This window comes from Poecile atricapillus, chromosome 3, assembly GCF_030490865.1.
Source record: "Poecile atricapillus isolate bPoeAtr1 chromosome 3, bPoeAtr1.hap1, whole genome shotgun sequence".
Taxonomy (NCBI): Eukaryota; Metazoa; Chordata; class Aves; order Passeriformes; family Paridae; genus Poecile; species Poecile atricapillus.
The window spans coordinates 69,589,498-69,601,585 of NC_081251.1; the positions used below are offsets into that span (position 1 = coordinate 69,589,498).

Genomic DNA, 12,088 nt, shown 5'->3' on the forward strand with positions numbered 1-12,088 from the left:
ATTTCTAAAAGTGGCACTTGAGGATATGGTTTAATGGTGAACATGATGGTAGTGCTGGGTTGACAGACGGACTTGATAATCTTAGAGGTCTTTTCTGACCTTAACAACAGTATAATTCTATGATCCTAACTAACAACATCATTATTTTCAGAAAAAATATTTTCATAAAAGGTCAAATAGGAAAACCAAATTTAATGTCTTAGCCCTTGTAATAGCTCTCTAAATCTAAGCTTTCTGGACCAAGACAGCTAAAAGAAAATAAATGGAAATAAGACCCACAGGCAAAAAAAAAAAAAAAAAACAAAATAAAAAAACGCAGCAACATTGAGGAGAAACTAAAATAGAAATGTAGTCATTTGCTAAATAGCAGTGTAGGTGTCCCTAACAAATGCACAGAGATCAGAGATTAACACTTTCTGTCTATCTCTGGAAAGAGGCTCCCAGTCACTTCTTCCCAGCTGCTTCATTGGCTGCTCATCTGATTTTGATTCCATAGCAAGAAGCTCAGAGAGTCTCCTGGGGAAGGGCATTGCAACTTTTACAAATAAGGGTATAAGTGCAAGTTCTTAAAAAGTGAGCATTACACTGAATGATACATCTTTCAAGTATTATCAAATCTCAGAAGCAACATGCAGTTCAGGCAGCATTTGAGAAACACAGAAGATGTGAAGACATAAAAAATGCTTGTTTCAAGGGATGAAAAATTCTGTCGTGTTCAATCAGGTAAAAGAACCAAAGTAAAAACAGACTGAAACCCTTACCGTATCTAATGAGGCAGCAGCACGAAGGTCTGGCAGAAAGCCAACTTCAAGAAGGTGTAGAAGAAAATCCTGGTCCTCAATTCCATAGACCCTGTCAAGGAACAAAACCATGGCTGCCTTGTGATCTGGGCAAAACCCCGCAGACATGTCAGGTTCCACCACAGTACCATCTAAAAGGAAGAAATAAGACTTCAGTGACAAGGATCCTCCTTCATCAGCAGACTAGGCAGTCATGCTGCTACTTGTCAGAGCTTTTGAGTCTCTGTTAACAGCTAGGCATCTTCCTCACATTTTTGTTACACAAAGGAAACATATTTGCAGTTAAATTAAAATGAATGCATAAGACAAATTCTATCCAGAGACCTCTCAAGTCCCTGCACACTTTTCTGTTCATTCTTTGTATATTAAGGGATTCTTAACAGCTGATATTCAAAATGCTAAGTACCTAAAACATAGTAATTAACCCACATCACTATCTAGTTCTCAGTAGAAGCAGATGGAAAGTAAAAATTACAAGAACACTACATCAGAGATCCTGGAAATCAGGATCAGCATTGGTAAGCATATCTTTAATGTATAACAAAGAATTAAGAATGTGCTAACAAGTCCTGTCTATCTCGAAACTTTCAAATTGTCTGAAAGGAATTCATTGAAATATTTTTAAATTTTGCTAATTTCATTTTGGAAAGTAAACAAGTACTTCTGTATCTATGAGCTTTAGTGCTACTGAGATCTCACCTAGAGGTCTATCCCTGTTTGGAACATAAAGAAGTAATAGTAAAATAGACTGATTGATCTTTTTATCTCTTCCACTGCAACCTATTGGAAAATCTTGTGTTGTGAGTGTGTAAACAATCCAGGTTGCATTTATAATGTTTTCTCTCCAGACAAACAAAAAAACAGAGGTAATCCCTGTCTTTCCCTTTTATATAGGTGCTCATGTAGTTCCTACTATTGCAGTCAATTTTATATAGGCAGGAAAAACAAAGAAACACATCTGCCTATGTATGTCACTCTTATCTCTTCACCACAGTTGCTGGAAAACAACTAGTGTCTTAGTAAGATCTGCTAGAAGCAATTTATAGGGTTAGAACAGCAAAAGCTAAGGATTATGTTATTGAGAAATGAGACTGCAGTATTTTAAAATAGCTCTAAAACCAGAAAGCATGCATTTTAAAATTTCTTTTTAAAGTTGTAATAGAAATTCATAATTCAATTTAACAGGATTTATATCAGTGATTTAGGGGTACACAGAATTGTTGACTACAGCATGCAGAAAGATTTTTGAAACACGTATGAGATACACATAATTTGTCTTTTAATTCACATAATAAATAGTTGAATTTCTATAAAATTTTTTTAAAGGCTGAAAGAAGTACGAGTGTCGATATGTCAATAAATTACAAATCATAATAGGATGGGAGAAAAAATGTAGAAGAATCTTACCTTTTGCTATGGTTGGCATGTGGAAAGCAATACTGATTACTCCCACCAAATCTTCAAGTGGAATCAAAGACCGTAGAATTGATCTGATTCTAATGGCTTCCCCTTTCCCAGCATGGATTAGCTAATAAAAAGACAAATAAAAATTTAGCAAGATCTTCTTTTTATCTTCTCTACAAAAGAATAACTGCTCCCAAAATTACACTGTAATTAACTATGTAAATTTCATGCAATCTACATCAATTTGCTGTAGTTGGGATGCAAATGTACGAACTCTAAAAATCTACAAGTTTGCTTATTAAATAAAACTAAGTTCATTTTCTAAAGCGAAATTAGGTAAAGCTGGTAAGCAAAGCTTTCAAATGTAGCAGCATATGGTGGGAAGGGTGGGGAGGAAAACAAAAGCAGATTTTCAGAAGAAAAAAAAATTAGGGTTTTTGTCCTGGTCAAATAACACTTTCAAGTATCTCAATTGTTTTGTTTTTTTAAAAAAGGCAGCAAGACAAGGAGAAAACAATACAATTTTTTATTCAAGTGAAAGAGGTCTTCATACACTGACCTTATTAACTATATATATCTCTCCTCTCTCAAGTTACCAATTCCTGCACAAATTTGATACTGATCTATACTAATTAGGGCACATTTCAGGGTGAAATGAGAAACTATGTATAACTAAATACCTGAAGAATAATAATACTGAATCATAAACAACAAATATTTTTGAATAATTTCAATCTCTTACAAAATAAGAGGTAAAGTTTTTATAGTATTTATAATTCTTTGTATCTACTGCCTGAAAAAGTGGCATCATTCCTTTGAGAAGGTTTGTCAGTCTGAATAAATTTTGAGATATTGATGTTTATGTCCAAGTATAATGCTTATCCCTACATTTAAAAGAATGCCCTATAATATTTACATTTTTACATGCAACTTAAAAAACCTGTTCAAAATAAAAATATGAAGAATAAAACCCTTGTTTATAAAAAATATATCACTCTACAACACCCCAGCAAACAGGGACATTTGAGGAATTTTTTTGTCACAATGGACAGTCAAAAAACAAAAAAAATACCGAAAACAAACAAACAACAACCAGAAAAAGGGAATAATTTATTTATAAAAAGCAGCTTCTGAGTATCATTTTCCCCCTTGCCAATCAGTAGAACAAGCCATTATGCCCACTAAGATACTATGTAGCTTTACCAATGCTTTAATACCTGATAACATGATACTGAGAAAAAAATGAACAGCAAACCAGTGATCAGGATAACAACTGTGCCTTTACCTTCCTTTGTATGAAGATGTAAAACTTACATGCATTTCAGGGGCACAACGTCCTAAGAGATCAATCAAGGCAGCATAAAAGGTCATGATTGCATTTCCCATATGAATAGTGTCATCTTCTTGTTCTTCTATTTCACTGTAATTAGTTAGATGTTACAACAAATATGATTAAAAACAAAACAAAACAAAACACATTTTTAACAATAATCAATAAAGAAAATCTGCTCATAGGTGAAACATCTTACAGAGGGTGGTTTCTATTAACAAATGGACTTAAAGCAGAATTAGACAGAATGTATTTTGTCCCTAAAAGATTGTAGCAACATCTCCATTGTAACCACTGGTACCATTTACCTGTATCATTTTGGATCAGTGACTCTTAATGGAATGAAAAAGAACATACAGAATTCTAAAGATGTCAATGTTTAGAGAGAGTAACTTAAATTAATAGTGCAGAGGAAGCACTGTTTAATCCAAAGATAAATCTTTTTCTGACACAGCATCCATGAAAGAACAAACTGATAATTCACGTGTTAAAGTAATTTCACATCTAAGAATACAAAACAAAGAAAGAAATATTAAGGCAATGTAAGCAATTCTACTGCACCTACAGGGTTTTACTAGATCCATTACTTGGGGAAGGCCCATCTCTTGTTCGATCTTCTGATATTTGTATTGCCTCCTCCATGGCAGCAAGCAACCCATTGCCTCCTTCTCCTCTTAGAGCAGGACCAAAACATTCAGGTCGGCGAATAAGTAGTCTGACTACAACATTAGCATTCTCCTCCACACTTTCTCCTACCACACAGAACAAATATCAAGATACAAAATCATATCAAAAAGAGTTCTGAAATATAATCAGAAGAAAAGTACACAAAAGAGCAGAATGCATAGACACTTCTTATTACGTAACAGTTTAAATATCATAACAGAGTTACATAAACACACATACTACTCTATTACTGCAATGAAATGAAAAAGAAAAAAATGTTTTAATTCAAAATTAATTAGAGCCCAGGCATTAACTATGTAGTAAAGGATGCTTAAAACATCACTGAAACTACTGAATTTTAGTAGATTGAGTCAAGTGCAAGGGTTAATGAGGGGACCAGTAAAGCTGCTTGAACACCCACTAAAACTGGACTATCTAAACCTTCATAAAAAGATAGCGGTTTGGCCCTGTATCTACCATGAATTTATCACAACAAGATTTAGGACTCTCTGCTCTACTTCCAAAGGAGACATGGGCATTTCAAAAAACAAAGCTGGATAAAAAAAATGGGGCACAGAGTCACAGGAAATAGATGCTCTTTTCAAAATTCATGTAAGTTCATGAGTGTTTTAAATAATTCTACTCTTTATGAAGGTTCTTTTAATTCACAGTAGCTTACCAAGTTGGCTTTTATTACTATTTCAATTTACAAACTTATTTGGATATTGAAGGAAGATATAAAATGTTTAGGCTTGTACTCTACCATTGCAAAAAACAGCAAAACGGAGAAAATCCAGATATCGTTCTCCTTCAACTGGATTCCATCCAATGTCCGGGTAGCCTTTACAAATCAACAAAGGACAACTCTGCAACCCACATCCAGCCAAGTAGCGAACCACCTAAAGGCAAAGTAAGATGAAAAAGATATTAATTGTGAAAAAGAAGTGAAGATTCAAAAGGAAGCATTCTCATATATCATCAGGATATGGTATGCGCAATCTCTTATCCCTGACAAAACCTTATCATGCTTTGGGCAAATCAGAAGACTACTCTATTTCTTAGTTCACTTTTCCAGTCTTTTCCTGCTCCTGCCATGAACTGTAAGACCTGCTTATTTCAATTCCATCATTTCTCTAGAAGTATGCTTTGCTAGCTCTCATTTCTCTTGCAACTCTGAGCATTACAAATTAGTCAATTTTGCAATATTCCCAAACCACACACCATCCACAACCAAAAACATGTATTTTCTTTTATAAAGAATAAAAGGATTACTCTTATTTTGACCATTCATGTTCACTTGCCATTTTTTTTTTCCTTCCTTATTAAAACACACAGAAGTAACACTCCCTGTCATTCAGGACTATAGACTCAGTAGCAAACCTTTTCAGTTGGCCCTTTCTTTTCTGAACTGTAAGAATTGTAAGCACAGTCTTCAGCCAGTTTGGACAGCTGCTTCTTGCTGAGCACTTGTAAGAATGGCAAGATTGAAAATGTCCTTCCTATTCCAGGAAAGGAACATCTGCACTTTTATTACTCCTGACAGATGTTTTCCTATGAAGATTATATCATCTCCAGAATTTGAGGTCTTCAAAAAGAAATTGGATATGACAATTTCTCTGTCTTTTCTTAAAAAAGAGCTTTTAATGTCTACCTTGAATCTGTCTTTCCATTAACCTGCTTTTTTTAACCACTGACAGGGTAAATACTATTCTATTCTCCTTGCAGCAGCAATTTACACTTATTACACAATTTTCACAGGTCCTCTTCAGTGTTTTATTCTTTCCTGTAAGTAATCCGAATGCCTTCAACTTTTCTGAAACAGGTTTAAATGTTAGGGGAAAATACAACAAATACAGACAGATATCTCCATGAAAATTTGTCATATATTGTAACAAGTTGTCACAAAGCTCCTAGTAATCCCTATTGTCTTATTTCACCACTGCATGTCACCATTCAAAAAAATAACAAAGAATGATTTTAGCAATGAAGTTTTGTTGGATATGGAATCCACTACTGCAAAATTAAGAGCTGCCCATGAAGCAATTAATTTTGGCTTCAACTGTGTGTGTAATCAGCACTCAGACCACCAGCAGTAAGAACAACCAACCAAATTCTCAGTCTTCCCCTGAAAAGTACCAGAAATTTCCCTATAATCTTGGATTTTGCTTACTCCAAGAAAGCGGTATCTTCTCCTCTCCACAGGGGAAAAAAACGCTTGATGAAGAAGCTACTAACCTTCTCCAGATCAGGCTCCCTTAAAGCCAGAGCAAGTTCATTGTTATCCATTACAGATGCTGCGGCAACATCTAAAGGAGTTGATCCTCGCATAGAAGGAGAGGCTGTTAAAATAACATAAGTTAAAAAACCCCAACAAATTCATAGGAAATGCATTAACTTTTTTTTAATAAGATGCAATGTTTAGTCATTAGTTAGCACATGATTATAAATATATAATTTATACATCTCAGTTTATAATAAGTCATCATGCACTTGCATGAAATTTAACACTGATTTGAAATGAAAATACAATATGAATGTTCAAGCTAAAAGCATCTTGTCTTACACATTCCTCTTCTCATCATATACTTTGTTTTAAGATCACATTCTCTTTTTCCTAATGACACAACTCTGTTTTGAGGAAAATGCAGTAATGATTTTATGTCTAACACATAGACATGCCATCAAATCCATTGAAATAGAAAATATCTTTACACTTTAAAATATAAAATTGGAAGTTTAGTATTTCTTTTAAAAATGGTGGTAAATATAGCATTAGAAAAACCTAAGGTTTTCATTTTGGCACTCCAAAGGTATTTGATTTGGGCTCTTCCTCTTCAAAAAGATTTTGATTTTTCACTTCTGTTCTATGCCTTTACATTAATACATTTGTGATCATTCAAAAAATTACCATGATGATTCCTAAATACTTATATATTGTCAATTTGAAGTACTAAATTAAATAAGGATAAATGTATTTCCACTACAACACTTCAGGCAAGAAAAGGAAAGCAAACATGTTAAGAAAGTTTCAAGGTTCATTTCTGGGCATCTAATCATGCATCTAATCAAACAAATGAGTTTTGTGCTTCTCCCACTGCCATAGCTGTATACTGACCAGTACACAGAAAAAGTTTGGGGTGCAAGCTTGAGCAGTGAGAGGTAAGCCTTAATGAAATGCTGCCAAAACTTATTAATGATTCTCTTAGTAAAAACAGGAATATATTCTGTTCCTCAAAATTAGCAACTGTTCCTCTCTGAATGTTCAGGCATATACAACAAAGTGTACTAAATTAGTTCAACTTAATGCTATTGTCAGAGGAGCCGTTTAGAGTTAGCAATACAATTAATGAAGATAGTTTGCACTGGAAATAGGGGAAACTTCAATGCATACTGAGTAAACAGATGGATGAAGAAAAACACAGGTGGTTTCATATATAAATCAGCAGGAAGTTTTAAAATTTATTTTAATACTTACCAAGGCCAACACTGCTGTTTTCCAATAAATAGCTAAGATGATCAAACATAGCTTTTTGGTTCTGCCTGCTGATGCGGCAAAAATAACAGAGAAAACGACAGCAGTTTGCCACCATCTTTGGGAAAGTGATTTCCTAAGAAGCAAATAAAAACAGACTGAAGTTCAAACTGTAATACAGACATACAACATGCAAAGGATCATTTATATAAAGCCTTTTAGCATACTAATATGTAGGTGTCATACTCATTGCCCCTCAGGGAAATTAACTGCTTAGGCTTCTCACTGGAATCAACAGGACTTTCTCAGGTAGTTAGTATCACCTTAAGCTTCAAAGATCAAGGTATAAGCTTTAAAATCTAAAGCTGGGATGACCCACAGATTCTAGATTCAAACGTGAAAGATGGTGTATACTCAGTTTCATAGAATAATACTGAGTTATTTTTTAATTAGTTAATAAAAAGATCTCCCCTTTAAAACATAGTAAGTATAGAAAGTGCTACAGTTTTCTCTTTAAAGCATCTGAAATTACAATGCTAGTGATACCTTAATCTGAAATAAAAGGACAGATTCTTCTAAAAAACTTACTCAACTATTATGTTTAAGAGGTTATGATCTCAGCACCTCCAGTGACAGCTCATCACCTTATGGGAAAAAGCTTGAAACAGCTCTACCTTAAACTCTCTGCCTTCTAACAGTGAATTTCCTTACCTTGGATTCTCCTCCACCAAGCACATTCACCATCACTTCCATGACAGTTTCATGCATGCCTAAAGCTCTCATGAGATTTGGATGTTGGTAAAATACTTTATTATTCATAATGTCACTACAAAATAACAAAAATAAAGAAAATGTTATAGACCAGTAATTTACCTATTATGTTATTTGCAAAGCGGATTTACTGTGCAATTCTTCACCACCTCATGAAATAAAAAAACACCCCAGGGACTTTTCCCATTGAGTTTCAGTCTCTCCTGTCTATTTGCCTATGCACATTGTGGAAGAATGTGACCTTTGTTTTCCAGTAATATAGTTAGTGTGCTAATTACCCGTTGATTACGCTGGAGTAGAAGACTCTTCTATTTTAATTCGAAATCAGATCTAAAACTATGTTCTGACAAGAGCATCATCAAAACTGCTATATTATTTTAAATTTTAAATTGAACTATGCAATATTTTTTGACACAAAATCCTTTTTAGATTAATAAAATGTTGAGACATTTTCTATCTGCAATTGAAAGCAATAAAGAATTCTAGAGGAAAGAGGTATCCAGCTATCTTCTAAGTGTCAAAACAAGAAGCTGCACAAATATTCATGAGTTACTGTTCAGCAGAACTCTTCTCTTCTACATATTTCATCAGAACAGATTTTCATATTTAAAATCAGACTTTAAGATCATAATGTTTTATATGTCAAATATTTTATTTGACATGGCATATCCAATAAAAATGTCTAGTTTAAAGAGTAATTAAATTTCTAAAAACTATAATTAGTCTTGAAATCAAATACAACCCATAAATAACTGTGAAAGCAATTAGGTCATGGGAGAAAAGGATTAGCAGGTCACTAGAAAAAATACGGTTGGCAACTGTTCAAATTTCACTGTACATATCAAACAGTCTTGTTGGTTTTTTTTCTGACCTAAAACTCATTCACTCAGGCAAGGAAAATTCAGCCTTTTAAAAGATGAGATGCAAAGAAGACTATTTGAAACTGAGTTTTTGACTCCCAGTAATTTTTTTCCCAAAACCTAAAACCGAATTTTGTATCAGTGATGATGCCTCCAAAAGCTGTCTCATCTCCTTTCTGCACTAAAGCTTCAAGCTTGGAAAAAGACCTCAATGGTATCAATCTTCCAAGACATTCTAAACTCCTGTTTACCTGCAGCAATCTTCTTTTACAGAAAGCAGTACAGAAAGTTAAAATGTCACCTCAAGGGCTGGCCAGCAACATTGTCCTACTTTGCAAATTATATCCACTTCCAGTGTTCTGTTTAACAGTGAACTGGATTATAAAATGTCACACATAGGGGAAAAAATCTTAACAGCATTTCTGAGGAAGCTGAGTTTTAAAGCAGCAATAAGTAACATCTCCATTTCTCAGCTGAAAGAATGGAATACCAGTCACAGCAAAAAAAAAAAAAATTGCATTTCTGAATAGGTGTTTGAGTTCAAGTTAGCCTATAAAAGGTACAAATAGCAGAGCCAGGGAGCTTACAAGCTACATAAGACTTTATAGAGGCTACCAAGAAAGGTGATAGGAAGAGAGAGTGAGAACACTGGTTTAATATACATCAGATTTTTATGTATCAGCAAAGCAACCATTAACATTACATAGATTCAGAAAATCTTGGCTCTTAATTCACAATAGAAAATGTTGAGGAAAAAAATGTGTAAGAACTAAACACAGAACATGACATGAAAACCAAATCTAGTAATCAGTCACTCATTTTAGAATTGATAAACTGAAGTGAAATGAAACATTTTCAATTTGTATAAAAAGGTAGATACAGAAAGGCCAGTACTTTGTGTCTCTTGACAGATGCCAGACCCTGACTTTTGCCAAAGCCTTACCATCAGTATGCCAAAGACTTCAACAACCACGATACATTGAGGAGACCTACTGGTAACCTAAGAAGTAGGCATTATTTATAATGGCAATACCAAATTATGTACAGACATTGTTTGGTTATTTGAGGTTTCCAGTAAGATCAAAAAAAAAAAAAAAATATATTGCACAACAAATGCTTTGCTTCTGCTTGCATTCTTTACATTAGCTGTCTTTGGCTCTCTTTGCTCTTGCTGACTGGAGATTTTAAATAGATCACAGCTGATGCTTACTATCGAAAGACATCTCTTTGAAAAACATGAGAAAAAAACTCAAACAACCTCTTACCTACTAAAGACTATCATATTTGCTTTACTGTTTCCTCCAATTTACCTGTTTATTAGAATATACTTCACTGTCATTAATCATAAAATTAGGAAGAATAACAGTGTGTGACCTACTTCCTAGCTCATCTACATTTAATAAAAAGGATGGTCTATGTACAGACATGGGTAGGCACAACTCCATTAGCTGACTGCTGCGGGAACTCATATGTGCCAAGAGCCAATAGTCACTGCATTCATAAAAAATGGATAGCATTCCTGACAGAATTCTTCACAGCCATACTATTTAAAATGTAGTAATTAGATAGCTTCTGGTATCATAAAATATTAAATACATCTTTTCAGCTTTTTTTCCGAAGTCTTACAGATGCCAACAGATTCTCCTCCCATATGATACCTATAATGCTGCAAAGGCTTTATCTGACCACTGAGGACACTATATAACTGAGAGCAGCATCTGCATTTACACCCATATACAGATTCAAGCGTCATGTACAACCTTGGCCGTAACCATACAGAAAATAACAAAAAAAAAAGAAATCTGCAAATGAAGAGAAGTTACACTCCAGTTATTTACCCTAATCCGCGAATCATAAGCTTCTCCTCTTCCTTCCCCATTCTGACACTAAGCAAGGAACGGATTTGGCCGAGGGATGCCAGGAGATTGATGGTGTCTTCCACAGATACACTATTTATGGTGTAGGTCTTCGGCAGAGCTCGAACCAGGCCACCAATACCATCATACTGGCGATGCAGCAGCACAAACATGGCCCTCACTAACTCCGGGTCTTCTATCACTGACTCCTGGGCCCAACGCACCATCGTGTCCGAAATCAACTGCTGGAGAGTAGCTGTGAAGAAAATAAATAAATCACAGAATTACCATTAATTGCTCAGTCCCTCAGAACCTGCTATGCAATGTGAATTGGAATGAATTAAATTCCTAAGAAGCATCTTTTTCTTGGTATTTCTTGAGCAGTCTATCAAAGAAAAATAAAGTCGAATGAGAGAAGCAGAAATATCTCAAAACCAAAGGCCTATACTAAAAATTAAAATTAAATACAAAAACATACAGGATGCCCACAAAGTTGCCAGATTTATATTTGTATATTGGGTTCAATATCTTTCTGTGAACATAGGTCTGAGGGTTTTTTTAGCCTATTATGACCTAAGGCTGAAAAATTATACTGGTAACATATGTAAATGATGTATTATTTATTTACATGTCTAACCTCTGTGTCCACTCCAAGTTTTATAATATACACAACAAAATAATTTAACTTATTCCTCCGCCAAAGGCCCTTCAATAGAAATAAAGACATTAATATTAAACAAATGGGAAATCATCATTTATATATTCTCAGTTCAGTGTCTAATGAAGCAAGGAACGTGTATCTGGTAGTGTCACTGATAATCTTTATTATTTGGGATATATGTATGTTTGGGGAAGATATGTTGATATATAAAACCTTTGTAATTGCAGTTAATTCCAGGTTAATTCAAACTAACAAACAAAAAGAAAAG

At 34.3% G+C, this 12,088-nt stretch overlaps 1 protein-coding gene across 4 annotated transcripts in view; it reads right to left on the bottom strand.

Moving 5' to 3' along the window:
- The window catches only part of RYR2 (ryanodine receptor 2), a 383,162-nt gene that overhangs the window by 114,285 nt on the left and 256,789 nt on the right, over nucleotides 1-12,088 (bottom strand). For all 4 annotated transcript variants that reach the window (XM_058834705.1, XM_058834704.1, XM_058834703.1 and 1 more), the window contains 9 exons: nucleotides 11,142-11,415; nucleotides 8,384-8,498; nucleotides 7,676-7,808; nucleotides 6,436-6,539; nucleotides 4,964-5,099; nucleotides 4,100-4,286; nucleotides 3,519-3,624; nucleotides 2,208-2,328; nucleotides 762-931 (listed from right to left, as the gene is read on the bottom strand). In XM_058834705.1, the coding sequence (XP_058690688.1) occupies nucleotides 762-931; nucleotides 2,208-2,328; nucleotides 3,519-3,624; nucleotides 4,100-4,286; nucleotides 4,964-5,099; nucleotides 6,436-6,539; nucleotides 7,676-7,808; nucleotides 8,384-8,498; nucleotides 11,142-11,415 (1,346 nt within the window). The remainder of the gene's footprint in view (nucleotides 1-761; nucleotides 932-2,207; nucleotides 2,329-3,518; nucleotides 3,625-4,099; nucleotides 4,287-4,963; nucleotides 5,100-6,435; nucleotides 6,540-7,675; nucleotides 7,809-8,383; nucleotides 8,499-11,141; nucleotides 11,416-12,088) is intronic.